At 40.3% G+C, this 20,321-nt stretch overlaps 1 protein-coding gene across 1 annotated transcript in view; it reads left to right on the top strand.

Annotated features, from left to right (window-relative positions):
• MICU2 (mitochondrial calcium uptake 2) overlaps nt 1-20,321 on the top strand; it is a 146,036-nt gene that overhangs the window by 99,912 nt on the left and 25,803 nt on the right. Inside the window, exons 3-7 of the mRNA XM_060234798.1 lie at nt 1,450-1,481; nt 1,585-1,660; nt 5,347-5,394; nt 15,107-15,189; nt 17,623-17,688. Of these exons, the coding sequence (XP_060090781.1) occupies nt 1,450-1,481; nt 1,585-1,660; nt 5,347-5,394; nt 15,107-15,189; nt 17,623-17,688 (305 nt within the window). The remainder of the gene's footprint in view (nt 1-1,449; nt 1,482-1,584; nt 1,661-5,346; nt 5,395-15,106; nt 15,190-17,622; nt 17,689-20,321) is intronic.

Raw genomic sequence — 20,321 nt, forward strand, 5'->3', positions numbered from 1 at the left:
TTTATAAATAATAATCTTTTCTTTTATCCCCCCTGCACATCTAACTCCAGGAAATTAAAGGCATTATATTTAGGCAAGCAGGTGAAATATCTACATGCTCCCTTCCTTTAACACAGGGTTTCCTCCCCGCCCCCCAACTTCTCAATCTATTGCGGTAGTCTCCAACATAATATACGTGGGTGCCACATCCCTCTTCCCTGCAGCTTTCTTCACCAAAGTACAGATCAAATCCTGGCTTTTCCACATCTGGAGAAGATGCTTCAGAATAGCCTAGGAGGCACCACCAGTGTGCCTGCAGGGAGCTCCAATTCTGTAACATCTGGCTCCATCATAGAGAGTTGCTTTGCCTTGGAGCTTTCCAATATTTTGTGATTGGCCTCTGCCCCTGTGTCACTATTTTGTGGTTGGACATTTTGCCCTATGTCAGCCTACAATCTATTCTTAAAACTTCTAAATGCCCACAGGTTGAACAAAGATGGGGACTCATGCTTTAATACTGTCAATAAAACCTGTAGGAGGTCTTCATGGACTAAGATCAGAGTAGCAATTCCCAGAGTAGGCTTTGGAAGGCATTAGTGCTAATGAAATACAAGCCGAACATAATTCTCTATTTCTTGAGCATGTCCCCCCCCCCCCCCCCCCAATTTCCAAACCAGCATGGTATACTGGTTTAAGAGCAGCAGGCTCTGATCGGGAGAACTAGGTTTGATTCCTCCATCCTCCATATGAAGTCTGCTGGCTGACTTTGGGCCAGTATCAGTTTCTTGCAGAACTCTCTCAGCCCCACCTGCTTCACAAGGTGACTGTTGTGGGGAGAGGAAGGGAAGGTGATTGTAAGCCACTTTGAGACTCTGTAGGGTACAGAAAAGTGGGGTATAAAAACCAGCTCTTCTTCATCGTGTGTGTTTTTCCTAGTCCTTTTTGCCTTTGTTACTGCTGCATCAAGAAGGTAGAAGGAAATAGAAAATCTCTCCTTGTACATATCAGGCCACATGTTTTCCACTGTAAATATCAGTATGGAAAGTTCCAGGAGGAAAGAAGTGGAAGAGGAAAGCATGAATAAGACATGGCCAGTTATGCCACTGTCATTTTACTGCCCTAATAGTGATAACTTCATATAACATATTTAATAAACCTTTTATTGCCACATTTGTTTTTATAATCTTTTAGCTTTAAGGTAATGTAATATGTAAAAACACATTGATAAAATAGATAAGGAAAAGAGGTCCTCTTTTCCGATTCTCCTCTGGTGCAGGAACATCTCCACAGGCTGTTCATATTACATTTCAACTTTGTGCATTCCTGAGCATTGTGAGAATTAAGAATATTTTGTAGCTTTGTTCTGTTTCATATTACATCCATTTTTCTCCATAAGAATCTGAAGAGATGCCACAGAACTTGATCAAAGTTTTGATTTGGAGATGATGGAGTGATGATTTTTTTTTACAGGTAAAACTTTGGCCAGGAAGTTGACAGAAAAGGTAAGCAACATGCTGCTTTTCAAAAGAGCTTTTGTTCTTTCTGTTACTTGTTTTAATGGAATCCTCTTTCACAACTGATGTGTATTTATTTGTTTGCTCAAAGGAGGTAAATGCTGCACTAGCCAATGTTGTGAAGGCTCAACCAGGGCCATCCTTTTTCAGAGACCTCGGAGATAAAGGTAATGATTTGTCTTTTGTTTAAGGAAAATTCTGTTCACTATTAAAGATGAAATTTCCAGATGTGAGAATTCTGCTTGATTCCCAGCTGCAAGAGATTAATTCCTTGCCTTAAGCTACTCTAGGTCTTTGTAACGGGCTGGGATGACACATCTGAAAAAGGAAGGCTGTTGACAAATCTATAAGAATCCCTGGCTAACAGGAATGAAGTCCTTAAAACCTTAAGTGAATTTTGGAACTAAACTGTGAACTTATGGGATCAATCACGCTTCCTAAACAAACTGTGGGTTTGGGATCCCATGAAGCTGACTTTCCTTGACCAAAAAATACTAAACATCTGAGTGGGTTTGCATACCCCCAAAAGATGGCAAGAACAGCTGAGGGGGCATTATTTGATTTGATGTATCAGGACAATTGATTGCCCTGTGACATGCATACACTGCTTTATATACAAATGATAACCATGAGAATCTAGAAAAGGTTGCCAGATCCCACTAGGAAAGAAGCTCAAATACCATAAAACTGTGTTGGAGGGAGAAAGTGTGGCAGAGAGTATGGATGATATGATATAGTGGTGGGAGATTATCTGTTTTAGAGAGCTGTCAAATTAAACCTGGAGCAACCACAGCTACACAGAGAGAGAGAATACCCAGTATTTGTGTGACCACACTTAGCAATGAGAATTCATAATCATGTCCTGGCATTTTTTCCCTTTTGATTGTCCTACTGATCTAAAGAGGTAAGAAATATGACCCCACAGTAAATATAACCACATGGGTAAGAGTAGAGAGAACATCTGTGTCCTTGGCTATTCTGAATCTGACTTTTATACGGTCCTAAGACTTGTATGAATCTGTAATCTTTGTATAGGTATCACATTTCCATATGATCTTTGATCATCTTCTGTTATCTTGATGAAACTCTGCTTTATGGAGCTACTTATCTGAAAGGTAGATACTGATTGCATGGAATCACCTGGATTTTTTTACAAGCATCGTTTTTCATCACGTTTTTGATTTGGGTTTGAGCTCGCTCTTCACCAAGCCACTTATCTAATCTATAGCTTCACTATGTAAAAGTTAGTAACTATTTTTAAAAAGCCATTAAAAGTAACCAAGAGCTTTTAGATGTTACTCCGGCTACTTATTTCTAATTCTTATTCCAAAAGCTGAATGTTCATTGAATTTGCTTTGAAGGCAATTGTGCCTCCTAGTGGGACATCTTTAATTCCCCAATTTTATTGTTTACTGTTTTCTGCTCTGCATTTTGTATTTTGCAAGTCAAAAATACAAATAATCATGTCCTGCGTTCAGCTGTTTTATAAAATTAATTTGCAGAATGTTTTATGTCTTCCTTACTGCAAAAGTTGGAGGAGAATTACATTCAAAAGATGATCTGGCTATACATGTGTTACACCACTACTCCCTTACTTTGTAAAGGTTCTGTCTTCCATTAGACATCTGTACCTTCATGAATATCAATTCTGTTGATCATTTTAAAAATTGGTATAACTGGATAAAGAAAAGGAATATAGTTTAACATAAAGATCTGTAGAATAAAGCTCTGTGCCAGCTCTGTGATGTAGCTAAGTAAAAACTAAGATGAACTGTTATGGAACTGATTGAGCTGTAAAAATGTGCTTTGAGTCAGCCAGATGTATGTTGATACTAATGTGATCAGCCACAGACAAAAGAAAAAGGATTCTTAAGTAGGTTCAAAAAAGAATATTTGCACACCTTTTTCTGACAATGGGCTCATGCAGTTTCAAGCTGTAAATAAGAACAAGACTCCGTCCTTTGAAATGTAAGTAAAATGGCATCTATTATGAGGGGGGAAAGAATGAATTCAGAGGACCAAGCATCATGTTATTCAACTGCTTATAGGCTTACTGCATAGCATTTGTCCCATGAAAGTAAGAGGTTATAGCCTTTAACCAAAGTGATTAAGACATCCTCACCACTGCCTGGCTTCTTTGTGGCTTCACTAAAGTTACTCTCTGTATGATTCTCTCCAGCGACTAGTGGGGCACAAGTTCCAAAAGCATCTCAGCAATGGATCAGCCACTATCTGCTTTTGTTTCTGGGTGCTGTTAAATTAGACTAATTGTGAACTGCATTGCAAGGTTGGTACAGGTAGACTAGTTAAAAGAAATGTCATTTAGCCTTTTCAGTTGTCTAGAGATGAAAATCCAACTGTAGGAGAGGATGCATTCAGAAGTTACAAAGGAGAAATGGATCATTCATTGCTTTATGTTATGTTTTCAGGGCTCTCAATGAGTGACTGGTCTGATTCCTCCTGGTGTGTGGCAGGTTAGGAGGTGGAGATGAAATTGGATGGTCTTTAATTGCCCGAAAACAATTTACTAAGCTTGAGAATACAATTTCCTACAACCAAGGCTAACGTCAGTGGCATAATACTTATCCTTCCTAGAGCTTACATTAAAAAATGCAACATGATGGGGTGGATGCTGTCAAAGATCTGTACACAAAAGATGGGGGGAAATTGTCTCCCTATGCATCAGCCCTCTAACTTCCTCCTCATGTTGCTCCTGGGCTTCCCCATCCCAGCATTTCAGGGGGCATTTGGGGCCCCTTCAGAAGGGGGAAGCCAGGGAAAGTGTGCTTCCATGCATGGGATTTAGATGAGATCCAACCCATTAAATATTTATTTCAAACAAATGATTAAGTGCCATTAACAGGGCACAGCAGTTACAAATTAATAGTGTGAAATGAAGTCATAAAGAGGGAACTCTTTACCTATCAATTATCTAAATTACATAAATGATCTCCTAGATGGTGTAGTTCAAATATCTGCTTTCAACAGTTTATATCATTATTTAAGATGGCATTCAGCTCTCTTGCTAAAAGTAGTTGGGGTTCTTTTTGTTATTTATAAAGGCTTTAAAAAAAGAATTCTTAAAGTGTGTGCTCCTCTAAGAGGGATGCTTTAGATTCTTTTGTTTAAACTATCCTCTTTGTATATTTACTATCTTTAGCTGGCGTGCTTCTATTTTGACACCCTCACATCTTGTGTTTGTTCAGGCTCTACATTTAAGTCAGCCTTTCAAAGGGAAATGTTGGAATTTTCCTTCAAAAAGGAAAGGAAAAAACCCCCACTTTCACCTTGCCGAAAGGACGTGTTCAGATTACTTTTTTTCCCCAAGCGAAGCCTCTTCTTGGCTCAGAGCCCAGCAGCCCTATCAGCGCCCTGTGCTGCCATCGTCCCCTTGAGACTTAAGAGAAAATCTGGGCTTCACTTTTCTAAGACTGCCAAAGGATGAAATACTTTGATCCTTCAGAGTAACATTAGAGTAGCTCTCCTCCCAGGTACTAAATATGACAAAGCACACTTAATTTATTCATCCTTCATATAAACACTGGATATTTTCTGTAAAAATCCAAAGATTTAGTGCAGCCCTTTTATTAATGCCAAATAAACCCAAGTCTCTTAATGAGACGTCAATGTGACAGGGATGGTAGAACAAGAAGTTCACTGCAGGAGCACAGGAATTAGGGACATAAAAATAAGACTTGAGTGATTAGTAAAGACTGCTGTTTCTTTTAGTTGATGTGCTGTATTAAATTGATGAACTTTTTAATAAATAAGATTGATCGCGCAAGCTGTTCTCTAAATATAGCATATCAGTGTTCTGTTTCTGAATTCACATTTTGCTATTGTTTTGCTTCAGGACTGATCTCCTACACAGAATACCTGTTTCTGCTGACGATCCTTACAAGTAAGTATCTTTTTGCTTGTGTAAGGAGTATATTAAAACATGAAGAAGTATTAATGTAGTTGGCTCCCTTGTCTCTTAACATTATTACATCATTGCCCATCACTGCTACAATTAGGCATTGCCAATATTTCAGAGAATGCCAAGCTTCTGTGGACAGTGGAAAATCCTGTGTGTGTTCGTAGGAAACTGTGGACATTGCTGCGCTTTTAAGCTTTTTGGAGTGGTTCTCACTTAATGGCAGGGCACAGGCCAGGCATGCAGAAGTTAGAAAATGATCTCTAGTAAGCAGAGCTGTAAGCAGAATTGGCCTGAGACCTACTGCCAGTACTGAGCTAGATGGACCAGTGCCTTAATTCAGAATCTGTATTCATCTCTTCTGGAACAGGACTGGCTCCTGTAGGAAAGACCCATTCACAGTTTGGGCAGGTTGATATGATACAATTTTTTAATATAAAAATCTCCCCTGAGTTACCTGATGAGGACTGAGCATGTCCAGTGGCCTCAGGAGATACTGATTGAATGCAGTTGGCTGTTATTCACAAGGGAGGGAAAATGGGGAGTAATGAAATTACCTTCCTCTGTTATTCAAGCCACCAAGAATTTATAGTATTGTGAGCAGAAGGGTTTATGTGCTGTAAAATATGCATCTCTCGATCCTAATTTTCTGTCACTGTCTCCCACAAACTCAGGATGTTACAAGTTTTAAAAGGGATGTGGTCATTCTGAAGTTTAAAAAAAAATGCGGGGGGAGGAACTATCATGATGACAGGAAGCACTTTCAGATTATTTTCCCTCAAGGACTACTTAAACCATATAATATCCTTGAAAGTGGGATGGTATTGGGGCCAGAGTGTGTGTGCCCAATCCTAACTCCTCCTCAGACTCCTCTGCAACATTGGAAGAGGCAGAGAAGTTAAAATATATACAGGTAATCCACCTTGAGTCCCTGTGAGAAAGGCGGACTATAAATAAAATAAATAAAAAGAAAAAAAGAAAATATTCTATGCTGCTCAGATGCAGAACTAGCAGAGTTTGCTAAGCAAGGAACTTGCTCTACAGAGCTAGACTTATAAGGCTGGGGGCTCCGTGAACTCCTGTAGCCCCAGAACTCACCAGTCTTGTGTGATGGGGATTTTACAGTTGTTTATTTCCTCTATGTATGATTCATAGTCACTGCTAACTTGAATATATTTTATGCTAATAGTTGGCTAAGCTTACTAATTAGAAATGGTCACGCTTCTTTTTTTAACTTTTTAACATCTTTACACTTCTAATGAATACAGTGTTTTCCACATGGAAACAGGCTTGCATGCTTTCTGTTGCTGTGGTGGCTGCTTATATGTCCACATGGCAGGATTCCCTTTGGTGGCAGGTTTAAATCAGTAATGACTACGGATGGGCACGAACCAGAAAAATGATGGTTTGGTTGGTCTGTTGGATTGCCCAAACTGTCGTGTCATGTTGGTTCATGGTTCGTTTGATTACCCAAACCATTTTGTGGTTCATTTGGTTCAGGAATTGTATTAGGAAGCCCCCCTCATGTGTTAGATATGCCAAACTCACTGGGAGTCTTCAGCAGGCTCTCCTCCATCCGCCTTCCAACTTTGATGAAGAGTGCCTCCAGGAAAGCTCAGCTTCAGCTCTCTTATGACAACTAACTCTTCTCTCTTCATACTGCAAAGTGAAAGCAGCTGAGTCACGGTGTCTGCTCCCATAGAGCAGAATGGAAGCTCCATGATTGGCTCCCAGAGCTGCCAATCAAGCTATGGACAGCTGCTATGGGTGTTTCTAGGGCTCCCAGAAGTCCACCCCTGATGTTGCCTAGGAATTGATTGAATGGGCATCAGGCCGTCTTGCAAACGAACCACAAAAATTGAACAAATGATAGACTGCAAAAGAATTTTTTTGTTTTTGAATTGAGGACGATGCAGTTCCACAAATCAATTCTAAACAAAGAACGAAGTGGCCCAATTTGTGCACAAATCATGATTTGTTTATTGGTTTGTGCCCATTCCTAGTAATGACTTATTGTTGTTTTGTTACAATGTTATTATGATTTACTTCTTCTGTATTTCCTGATTGCATTTTTAAGTACGCCTTTGTCATTTCAGCAGTATAAAGGGAAAGACATAGCTCTGAAAGGAAAAAAAACTGGAGACGTACTCATTTTTTTTAATGAAAGCTGGGGGATCAGAGGAACTAGTACATAAATCATGACATCATTATAACATTATAAACAGAGCTTTTTTTGTAGCAGAAACTCCTTTGCCTATTAGGCCACACACCCCTATTGTAGCCAGTCCTCCAAGATCTTACAGTAGGCCCTGGAAGAAGAGCCCTGTAAGCTCTTGGAGGATTGGCTACATAAGAGGGGTGTGGCCTAATAGGCAAAGGAGTTCCTGCTACAAAAAAAGCCCTGATTATAACACTATGCCAATTGCTGTTTTTCCAGAGGTGGTGTTGGGGGGTGGTTTTGTTGTGATCTTTCCAAAAACATTGTAGCAATTAATGTTTGCTATGATTGCAGAAAAGGTGGGAGAATCTCAGGAGGTGCATGGAAGCACCAAGATGTTGTGGGAAAGCAGGGGGAAACCTGTTTTCTGATAGCATCCAAGCCAGAGAAATTAACCCAAGTAATACAGATATCATTTTCTCCCAGCAAACATTTGTTTCAATGTAGTATAGCATAATAATTTTATTGATCTTGTCCATTTTCCTCTATGTTGATGTTGGCAGATGAATTCTAGCACACTTTCATGAATATGCTAGTTGAGTTTGCTAGCCTACTCATGTCATTATGCTACTTAGCTTTGGGCCCTGTGATGTAATGATGTGATGTGAAAGAGCTTTTGTGGCTCATGGAGTGAGTGAGTTTGGTGTGGGTTTTCTCAGTCATAAGTGGCTGTTCCAGTTGTGTGTCAAGCTTCACGTGCTAGAGTGTTCACTAATGGCGGCTGAATCTCGAAACCCATCACTGAGACCTAGACGTGATTTACACATTATGTGAGCTGGATGGTTGCTACCATTCTATAACTGCACAAGTGGAAGCATTCCACATTACTGAAGTTGTATGGAAACAGCCATGAACATTGTGATATGATGTTGCTCGTATAATGCATAGATCATGTTTGAGTTGCTCTTATTTCTTCTCCTGTGTGGTGTCAGCCGTTAGAATGGCATACTTCTACAATATGTCCAGGCATGATGTTCAGACAATTTGGACTATGAAACAGGACCTGTAAGGCTAAAGTTCCTCTGAAATGAAATTGCAGTGGGTGCTCCTAAGGGCTGTTATTTTAGGCTGGCTTGGACTCAGAGCTGCAGTTTTAATTACTCTTGAGTCATGTTTTGAAGGTTAGCTGAACAGCTATAAAAGCTGGGGATTGTGTTTTTGTTGGCTTTTGTAAAATGAAAGCTGAGATTCTGGAGAATCACTAAGTGGCCAAATCAAAATGAGGGAGAATTATGCAACCACATAAACATGTTTTACAAGGGTCTCTATAAACTGTCACCATGAAGGCAATACATGTAAGAAAAATACGCTCCCTCTACTCTGCTTCTATATTTTGTACTTTTTTTAAAAAAAGGGTAGCAAGTTAAGTCCTGCTGTGTGGCACATCATGCTAAGCCTTTATGTGTCTCTCTTACAGAAAAAGGCACTCTGTTCTTGCTTATATCTTTTCTAACATGTCCACGTTGCTTTATTATGCTACTTTCTGAGCGCCTTTTTTGGACAGATCTTGAGTAACAATTTTGCATATATAATAATTTCAAACTGAGCAGCTGTAGTAATGAATGATGGCTAATTACACATTAAAGGTAAATGTAGTCCCCTATGCAAGAACTGGGTTCTTACCGACCCATGGGGTGACGTGACATCACAACGTTTTCTTGACAGACTTTTTACGGGTTGTTTTAAAACCTCTCTAGAAAGGATACCACTTACATAGGCTGCTCTTCCACAGGAACAATGCACCAAAATGAGGAACAGTAACTTCTCTGTTCCCTCTCTGATACTGGGAGATCTCACTTTTCTGATAGGTTAATATCAAAAACCTGAAATCTTGCTCTGCTATGTTCTGGTAAAAAAAAAATCTATGTTCTGGCTAATCTAGTATCTTGTTCTACATCTTTGTTCTGGCTGATCTGAGATCACATCTCATGTAGTCCAGCCCTTATTAAGCAGAAATTGCTTGGTAAATCAGTGTGTTAATGTATCATTGGTGTGGATTGCACTGAGACTTTTGACCAATGTTGATACATTGGGCGGGGGGTGGGGAGGAAATTAAGTGGCATCAAAGCAACCTCTTTCCCACTCTTTTTCAAAAGGACTGAATGACATTATTTCCTTGGTATTTCAAATTGATTGAATGTCAGAAACAAAAGACCCTTTGTGTGGGGAGGAAAAAGAAAAGTGCTCACAGAGCTTTAAGTTATCATATACATCATTTTGAAAGAAAATGTCAGCAGATACTGGTATCTCCATCTGTATGTTACAGGTTTCCCATTTCAACCCCATCATTGATATTTCATAGTTATAAAGTGTTTGTTTATGAAATCTTAGTTTAGTAGGAACTATGCAAGTTTTAAAGTAACTTAACTCAGTAGCTTTGGGGGGTTTTCCCTAGTGATATTTCCTCAATATTATACAGAACATTGAGGTAGACCTGCACCACCAGCACTGCTTCTCAGAAATGTATGAACAGTCTTGAGTCCAGTTTTACATGTCATGCTACTCTGCTTGAGCATATGTGTAGCTCTCTTTCCCTCAGCGTACTGTTCAGCAGCTGCTGTTGTTCGTGAGGTGTAGTGGTTAGAGTGTCAGATTAGAATCTGGGAGACCCAGGTTCAGATCCTTGCTCTGCCATTGAAGCTTGCTGGGTGACCTTGGGTTAGTTGCATGCTCACAACCTAACCTACTGATAGGGTTGTTGTGAGGGTAAGAACAGAGGACAATAGAGGATGGAGCAGGACAGCATCAGTCAAATGACTTTGGTGGAAATGGGCAGATGGGTCAAAGAAGAAGAAGATATTGGATTTATATCCCACCCTCCACTCTGAAGAGTCTCAGAGTGGCTCACAATCTCCTTTACCTTCCTCCCCCACAACAGACACCCTGTGAGGTGGGTGGGGCTGGAGAGGGCTGTCACAGCAGCTGCCCTTTCAAGGACAACCTCTGCCAGACCTATGGCTTACCCAAGGCCATTCCAGCAGGTGCAAGTGGAGGAGTGGGGAATCAAACCCGGTTCTCCCAGATAAGAGTCCGCACACTTAACCACTACACCAAACTGGTTCTACTACTACTTCTGCACCTTGCTGGGCCTCATGAGAATTTATAGCAGCTCCTAGTCTTCATTCCAGGGGGAGTTCATGCCTTTTCTGACATGCCCTTGTGGGTCTTTCCTCCGAGTCATACTCTGCCTCCTGGTAGCAGACAAATTCCTCATACTGAGTGATATAATTGAGGAGGAAGATGGACTTCTTCTTTGTCCTGCACTTGGTGCCCATCCTCTAGAATGGTTACTTGTGTCAGCAGTGACTGTTGTTTCATCCAAAGGATGAGATAGTCCTTGAATATCTGAGACGAACTGCCTTACATCTACTAGGCAAGGGGGAAGGGGTGGAATAGTAGTGAGGTAGAAAAGACAAACTTCCTCAAGGGTCCCATCCATCCTAAATGATAAATGCAAAATCATTAGCTCTTTAAAGATCAACAGAATTTTCCAGGGCATAAGCTTTTGTGAATAGTCTGGAATTTTTTGTTGGTCTTTAAGAGTCTACTGGAGTTGAGTTTTATTCCACTACTGCATATGAATACAACAACTTAGCAACCTAAAACTATCCTAAAATACTGTTTGGCTATACCTTGCTAAAGTGGGCCAGATTTCCTATATACCTTGAGAAGAACAGAAGCATACTAAATTCTAAACACCATTCTCTCCTGCAGTTATAAAATTATTCATCCCTGTTATAAAGAGTTCTTTTTACTCTTTGAAGTGTTAATTTAGAGACAGAGGGATCCCTGCATTGCTTTTGTCATGGTTTGGGTAAGACGGTAGCCCCTTCTCCTTGATGACATCATCAGTTTGGCAGACCTCTTCACAATCAGAAAGAGGTGCATTTCCAGTGGAGAGAATGTCCTAGGAAGAATAAACATTTCTGGTTGGTTCAAAATTCCATTTTCTTGATACCCGCTGCTCTAAGCTCTGATTTCATTTCCCAGTAAGAGAGGAGTTAAGACTTAGATCAGGGGTGTCAAACATGCAACCTGGGGGGCAAATCAGGCCCTCGGAGGGCTCCTATCAGGCCCCTGGGCAACTGGCTTTTGTCTGCTTCCTTCTCCCTCTCTCTTGCTTCCTTCTGCATCTCAACTTGCTTTGTAAGGCTTGCTCAATCGCATAGAAGCTACAGAGCAAAACCTCAGTTTTCTCTATTGGTTGAGGCTCCTCCCCCTCCTGGTACCCTGGTAAAGGAGGGAAAAAGCCAGAGGCTCCCTTGCCCTGTTCCCTGGATCCCATGGGAGAAATACAAAGAAAGCACCTTTAAGACCAACAAGTGCTAATGTTTTAAGCATGTTTTAAGGTTGTTGTTTTTTTAAATCTTTAGTTGTGTTTGCCTGTGTCATTTAAAAAGTTTATATCTCTGCTACCTAATCTTAAATAGGTACACACATGGCCCAGCCTGGCCCAACAAGGTCTCATTTATGCCAGATCCAGCCCTCATAACAAATGAGTTTGGCACCCCTGGCTTAATGCTAGAACCACACAACAGTGTAGTTTGTTAAGTTCTGTTTCTGCAAACAGCCATTTTTGAGTGGTTCATGTTTGAGGAAGATGAGCATTCTCTTTGCCAAAAGCACACACTAACAGCCAATGTGGATGTCTGAAGCTCATATGTTAGACTTATTGTCTTTGTAATTAAATGCAAGTGTGTTGAGCTTTTTTTCTTTTGAACCTCACTTATTTTATAAATACATACCACTGGAGTTGCATCAGATCAGATAACAGTGTCATCTTGTGAGCTCTATGAGCAGCTTTAGCTCCTATGTATTATGTGGGGCTACTTTCTTATCAGCATGTTGTAACAGATGGTATGCATCACTTTAGAATAAATCATTCTGCCTTTATTCGCCAATAATGTTATAGCCTATACAGACATTATCAGAGTCAGAGAATACTTAGGAAAGTGTTTATTATGAAGCATTCCACTGGGAAGAAATCGCCTGTCACCCTCAGTTGTTACGGCCTTCTTTCTCAAGGTTATTAGTACACTATTACAGTGCTATCTGTGAAGTATTTGTGTAACACAGGTTGATTATTTATGAATGTTCAGTGCCTGCTTAGAGTACTATAGAGATTTGAAAGCTGTCCAAGCCAACTCCCGACAAAAGCAAGACTCTGCCTAACACAGATCAAGATGACTAATTCCAAGGGGTCATGTGCTCATGGGTTCACCTTTGAAGGAGGCACAAAGTCCAACATCCTGAAAGAACCTGGAGCGTGTTTGTGTAAAGTCTTCACAGTGGACATGTTTGATGAGGGCTCAGCAGCTGAACAGAATTTTGGGCAAGATGGCCACTCAGTAGGTGTTTGATGTCTCATCTTTCTCTAATAATTCCATATTCTTCTGTTACTTTTGCTTCTGCACTTAGCACTTATCATCATGCCTCACATTCTTTTTCCATGCACTGCAGTCCTTGCCAAGGAAACTCTATACTGGGATTCCAAAATAGCCTTGAAAATGAAAGTCATAGCACTTCCAGTATACCTCTTGCCTTTGTCTCTGTGGTGGGGGATACCATTGTGGGGCCTCTCATTGCAATGAGGGTACATAATATACTCGGGAACCTGTAGATATTTCTGTTTTGTATTAGAATGTACTCTTATCACTATTTTGTGTTGTAAACTGCTTCAGGAACCATGGTTTGAGAGTTATGGTCTTAAACTTTTTAAATAAATATAAGAACTATAGGATGAGTGTGCAGAGGTGTGTATATCTAATGTAAAAGATCACATGAACACCTTCACTTTCAGGGTATTCTTTTTCACTGGCTCTCATAAACACCTTGTCTTTGGAGGTCCTTCAATTCTGATTTCAACACTGGACATAGGTCATTATTATTGATGTGCTGTTATGACATTTACTTATTTCAAATGCCATATTCCTGATCTTCCAAATCAATTGCCTCCAAATGTGACTGACAAACCCACTTCACATAATTATGTGGGGGTTATTCTTGGTTAATGTTTTGATTCACTTGTAAAACAAAGAATTTAACATCTGAAATCAGCCACTATTTTATTTCTTTGTGCATCTCTCTTGATTATTCTTGTTGAACAGTGTTGAACTAGAACTGGGAGGAGCTGGGTTCAAATCCCCATTCTGCCACAGAACTCATTGGGTGAGCATTGGCTAGTCACACTCAGCCTGGCTTACACTTACAGTAAGTTGCTGTAAGAATTAAATGGGGAGATTAGAAACGTGCATAATTTTGAGCTTTTTGGAGGAAGGGCAAGATAAAAATATAATAGGTGTTTTAGTAGCAGTTCCATGGTAGGGAAAGGAGAATAAAGCATAGGATGTTGAATCATAGAGTTGGAAGGGACCTCTAGGGTCATCCTGTCCAACTAAATTCAACTCTGATATAAAGTATTCATACAGCATTTTGAAGTTCTTGAGCTCTTAATAATGTGATACATTGGAAGGCATGGTATTAAGATTTGGTTGAATTTAAGTAAACTACTATGTGAACACCTGCGACTCCTTGAGCGCTTTCATCAGCGCTGCCTTCGCACCATCCTCAACGTCCACTGGAGTGACTTTGTGACCAACACTGAAGTCCTCAAGCGGGCAGAGGTTACCAGCATCGAGGCACTGCTGTTGAAGACACAGCTGCGCTGGGCAGGGCATATTTCTAGGATGGAAAACCACCGCCTTCCCAAGATTGCCCTGTATGGCGAACTCTCCACCGGCCATCGAAATAGAGGGGCACCAAAGAAGAGGTACAAGGACTCCTTGAAGAAATCCCTTAGCACCTGTCACATCAACCATCACCAGTGGTCTGACCTAGCCTCAGATCGCAAAGCATGGAGGCACACCATCCACCAGGCTGTCTCTTCCTTTGAGAACACACGCATAGCTGGTCTTGAGGACAAAAGGAGATTGAGGAAGAATCGCACTGCTACAGGACCAACCCTAAATCAGACTTTTCCCTGCAGCCGCTGTGGCCGGACCTGCCTGTCCCACATTGGTCTTGTCAGCCACCAGCGAGCCTGCAGCAAACGTGGGCTATTGCACCCTTCTTAAATCTTCGTTCGCGAAGCTAAGCCGAGAGAGAGACTATGTGAACAAAACCTCAATATTGTTACCTCTTTTGATGATATTGAAGGAATTATCTAGTTTCACTTAAGTGAGCAAATCTTACAACCTGATGGTTCTCACAGCCTCCCCCTCCCCATCACCAAGTCAGTTGAACATGCAGCAAGGTATAGGAGCAAGCCATCCCTGTGCAGGGATGTGCAGAATGCTGGATATGAGTTTTGGACAAATAATAAAAGATGAACAGGTGACACTTCACCATGATCAGGTTTACTTATTTATGCTGTATCTTGATATGAAACTGGACACACCTGCCAAATGACGGGTAACAGGAATATGAGGCATTATCTTACATATACAATATTTCTGAACAAATCTGCCTGCTTCCTTGCAGAGCCACAGACTGGTTTTCATATTGCTTTCAAAATGCTGGACACAGATGGGAATGAGCAAGTAGAGAAAAAAGAGTTCTTTAAGGTATGGATATCTGTTTTAATATCTTTTGGTTTATTTCTGGAAATACTCCATCGCTATCACATGAAACGTGGATTGGATTCCACAATATACCTTCATCAGTTTTGTGATGGTGTCATGCACAAGAGGGCATGTCCTTGCTAGAACATCCAGTGAAATTTTTCAGAATTTCTAGGTTAAATTGTCCCTGAACTGTAAACCAGATATCATATTTTTACAGTTGGGCATGGGTGGCAGTGAACATTTGACAGATACTTCTTCCTTTGCCAATGTACTTGGTCAAGAACTATGATGCTAGGGCCAAAGCACTTAAATCTGAATGTGTCTCTGATATATAGAATAAATATGTATATCTGCATTTAAAAAATCAGGAATGTGTTTGAGAACTCAGCTGCCAAAAGTCATTATTTGGGAGAAATTTGCACAGTGAAGATTAAGTGTTTAATTTTGTAGTGTGATACTAGGAAATGTACCCATCCGTTGAATTTCCAGAGGGGCCCTTATTTGACCTGACCGGCCTGCTTCCTTGTAGCAAGAGAAAATGGCATTTCCCGTGTTTAACTTAAGTTAGGGGCACAATGAAGCATGGCTTGAAAAAAACAATATACAGTGGCCTTCCTGACCCTTCTCTCCAGGTGAGAGACCTCTTCTGCCTCAGCTGTAAATAGCTGCTGCCTGTTTGTAAGGACACTTATTTCACAGTGGCCTCATCTCATGTCCCTCCCTCTGTACCTTGTTTCATACTTTCTGGACACTGCTGGAAGATTGAAGGAACAGGGGAAAATAAGCACCTGATCAAACTTAACTTTTCTGAACAAAAGCTGTGAGGGATGGTGACCTGCACACACTGCTCGCAAAAGGTACCTGAATGCAATTTTCATGTGCACCACACTCCTTGAATGTCTGAAGACATCCAAGTGGTGGGCTATTTAGGATCATGCTGTTGCTTGCATCCTAACCTGACAAAACTATCATCTGGCCATGGTAGGAGGAACCAGAGATGAGGGCTAAAGATGATGAAGCAAGCTTTGACAGCACTGTTCAAACTTCCCTTTTGAAGAAAGAAACTAAAGGAGTAAGCAGAGGATGTGTCATGGGCTGTTCATCTCAGGACGATAAACATACTTTTAAAAGCACTTCTCCTAAATCCTCTGCTTTCTATCCATACTGTTATCATAAATAACAAGACCCTTGTTCTTTTATTTTTGCTGTCCATTTGAGGACTGGTGCTAACGTCTCTGAAAGGTAGGTGAACTTTGCAGTGGTGCTGTGTTAAATCTCTTGTAAGAAGTCTGGCCTCAGAAGAGATTTGTGGGTAATTATAAAGGTTTCACAAAGGGAGCTTACTGCTAGGAGTCTCCTGAATGATTTGCTAGAGATTTATAGTAAGCTGCAAATGTGCATATTTGCTGGAGAGCTTGTTTTGGATCTTAATTTATTAAATAATGGGATGGTACATCATCTACAATGCTATTAAAATATTTAATTTCTTAAAATTCATTTTTGGTAGTGCTTTGGTAGTGTTTTTTGAGTGTTCAGTGCTTCATGTATGCTGCCTCAGTAATCCTGACATTATGAAAGCTGTCTTAAACTGAGATTGTCAGACTGTGGGTCTGTCTAACCCCCAGTATTTATCTCCTGGGATCGGCTATTCAGTGGCCAAGACTGACAATTTCCCCAGCCCTACTGCCTGAGATCTTTTATCTGCAGTTTTCAGGGTTGAATCCAAGACCTTATGCAAGTAAAAATCATTCTGTCTTGTGAGGGAGATTGGTATTCTTTTCTTTCACAATGGTGAAGTCTGGATAGAGGAGTGACTTGCTTAAAGTCACACAGTAAGCTCAATGGTAAGATCTGAACCCAGTTCTTACTAACTCACAGTTCTCACTTCTAGTCTATGCACTATACCAATGACAAACTAAACCAGTTTTCAAACTTGCATTTGAAGATTTGGTCTCACTTTTGAAAAACAAAATAAAAATAAATATAAAATATATATATTGCCTATTCTCACCAGTTTGATCCCATGCTGCCATTATGCTGTTGTTACACATTATTTACACACATTCAATTTCTGAAAACCTGAAAGACTTCTTATCTTCAAAACAGCTATATTTAGTCAAACTCCTATATATAAGAAGCCTTTTCAACTCAATAGATAGATAATTACATATAGTAATGTTTATGACCTGAAGCAATAAGCGTCTTATGCCCTGAGATTTTTAAGAGCTGATCCCTTTGTCTAGGCCATCTTATGACATTCCTTCATGGAAATTGTTGCAGGAGACTTGGTAATGTGTAACGAGAAGCCTTTATAAGAGAAATTATTACCTGTTAAAATAATTTATTGGTCAGAATACACACAAATATTTTAAAGCATTTTTTAAATCCTAATTAAAAACAAGATAGTAAAAAATGAAATCACTTTTGTTTTAGCTTCAGAAAATAATTGGGAAGCAAGAGGAGTTGAAAGCATCTTCAGGAGATGAAACAAGATGTCAGGTAGGTTTTCAGAGTCACTGATTTTCCTTTAGTTGTTTAATATGGCACTGAAGCATTGTCCTTTTTTAATGGAACTCCATGCACAGCTTGTAGCTGGTGGCTTCCATGTCAGTTGTGGCGCTTAATGAAATGCAAATGCATGTTGACCTTTATTTTTGCAAATGGCTGTTGTCTACCCTTCTGATTTTTCTTGAGAAATGTACTTGCATTGTGTCTTTTGGATGTTCTGGTGATGGAAGAGGATTGAGGTGTGATATTACCTGATTTTGCCCTCCTCATCAGAGCCCCCAGCCCTGCCCTTGGGGGCAGATCGTAGAAGGAAAAAGGGAAGGCCAAGAAAAAAATTGCTTCTGCCACTGGAATATCTGGAGAATACATATCACTAAATTAATTTTATTTAAGAACATAAGAAAACCCATGGATCATGCCAGTGGCCCATCCAGTCCAACACTCTGTGGCCACTTAGGGTCAGAACTCCAGAAGGCCTTCCCCTGTTGCCCCCCCCCCCCCAAACACCAAGAATAGAGAGCATCACTGCATTAGAACATAGTGTTCCATCTATACCCTGTGACTAATAGCCACCGATGGACCTCTGGTCCATATGTTTATTCAGTCTTGAAGCTGTCTATGCTTATAGCAGTCTCCACTTCTTACAGCAGTTGATTCCACATGTTAATTACACTTTGGGCAAAGAAGTACTCCCTTTTGTCTGTTCTAAGCTTACTGCTCATGAATTTTATTAAGTGCCCACAAGTTCTTGCATTGTGAGAAAAGCACTTCTTTCTCTAACCTCTATCCCATACATAATCTTGTAAACCTCCATTATGTCACTCCTCAGTTGTTGTTTCTCAAAGCTAAAGAGCCCTCTTTAACCTTTCTCCAAAGGGAAAGTGTTCCATCCCCTTATCATTTTCCAATGCTATAATATCTTTTTTGAGATGCAGTGACCAGAACTGTACACTGTATTCCAAATGAGGCTACACCATAGATTTATACAGGGGCAGTATGATACTAACTTATTTATTTTCAGTCCCCTTCCTAATAATCCTTAGAATAGCATTTGCCTTTTATATTGCAGCCACACACTGAGTTGACATTTTCAGTGAATTATCTACTATGACTCCAAAATCTCTTTCCTGGTAGTTATTATCAGTTTGGACTCCATCAGCATATATTTATAGTTAGGATTTTTGCTCCATTGTCGATTACTTTGCACTTGCTCACACTAAACCTCATTTGCCATGTTGATTCCCATTCACCCAGCCTTAACAGATCCCTCTGGAGCACCTCAGAGTTCTCCCTGGTTCTCACCGCCCTGAACAACTTAATGTCATTCACAAAATTGGCCACTTTACTGCTTACTCCTAAATCCAAATTATTAATGGACAAGTTAAAAAGCACTGGACCTAGTACCGAACCCTGCCATCCACTGTGAAAACTGCCCATTTATATTCCTTCTCCATTTCCTGTTACTTAACCAGTTTTTAATTTACAAGAGGACTTGTCCTCTTATCCCATGACTGCTTAGTTTACATAGGAGCCTTTGATGAGGAGCTTTCTGGAAGTCTAAGTAAACAACATTTACTGGGTCACTCTTGTCCACATGTCTGTTTACTCCTTCAAAGAACTCTAAAAAGTTAGCAAGACAAGATCTTCCCTTTCTCAATAGCTTATGTTCATCAATGTTCCTACTAATTCTGTCTTTAATAACAGATTCCACTAACTTACCTGGTATCAGCATTAGACTGACTGGCCTGTAACTTCCCAGGTCTCCTCAGGAAACTTTTTTGAAGATGGGGGATATGTTGACTACCTTACATTGGAGGCAAATTTTAGAGATTGTAATTTTTGTTAAGAGATCTACAAGTTCACATTTGAGTTCTTTCAGAACTCTTTGATGTATGCCATCTGGGCCTGGTAATTTGTCAGTTTTTAATTTGTCCATCAATCTAGAACCTTCTCTCTCACCACCTCAATCCGATGAAGGTTTTTGGATACTCCTCCTGAAATCAGTTCTGGAGTGGGGAAGCACCTCCCACCTTCCACAGTGAAGACAGAGACAAAAAGATTCATTCAGCTTCTCTGCCATCTCTCTATTATCCTTTAGTAATCCTATTACTTCTTGGTTATCCAGTGGTTCCACTGCCTTTCTGGCTGGTTCTCTGCTACTAATATATTTGAAGAAATTTTTTATTGTTGGTCATTATATTTTTTGCTATATGTTCCTCATAGTCTCTTTTTGCCTGTTTGATCACCTACTTGCATTTTATTTGCCAAAGCCTGTGCTCCCTTTTATTTACCTCACTTGGACAAGCCTTCCACCACTTAAGGCAGGGGTGGGGAACCTTTTTTCTGCCAACGGCCATTTGGATATTTATAACATCATTCACGGGCCATAAAAAAATATCACCTTAAAAAACAGTGCTCCGCCAAGGGAGAATGATTCGCGCCAGCAAAATTAATGCAAATAATTGTTTTTCTATTTGAAGTCATGTGGGGAGAGCCTAATTTGGCACACACACACACACACACTCGGCCTGCCGCCCTAAGCAAATGCATAGGTCCAGGACTTTTTTTGTAGAAAAAGCCCAGCAGGAACTCAGTAGCATATTAGACCACTTCCCCTAATATTA

The sequence above is a fragment of the Heteronotia binoei genome, chromosome 3 (genome assembly GCF_032191835.1).
Source record: "Heteronotia binoei isolate CCM8104 ecotype False Entrance Well chromosome 3, APGP_CSIRO_Hbin_v1, whole genome shotgun sequence".
Classification (NCBI taxonomy): domain Eukaryota; kingdom Metazoa; phylum Chordata; class Lepidosauria; order Squamata; family Gekkonidae; genus Heteronotia; species Heteronotia binoei.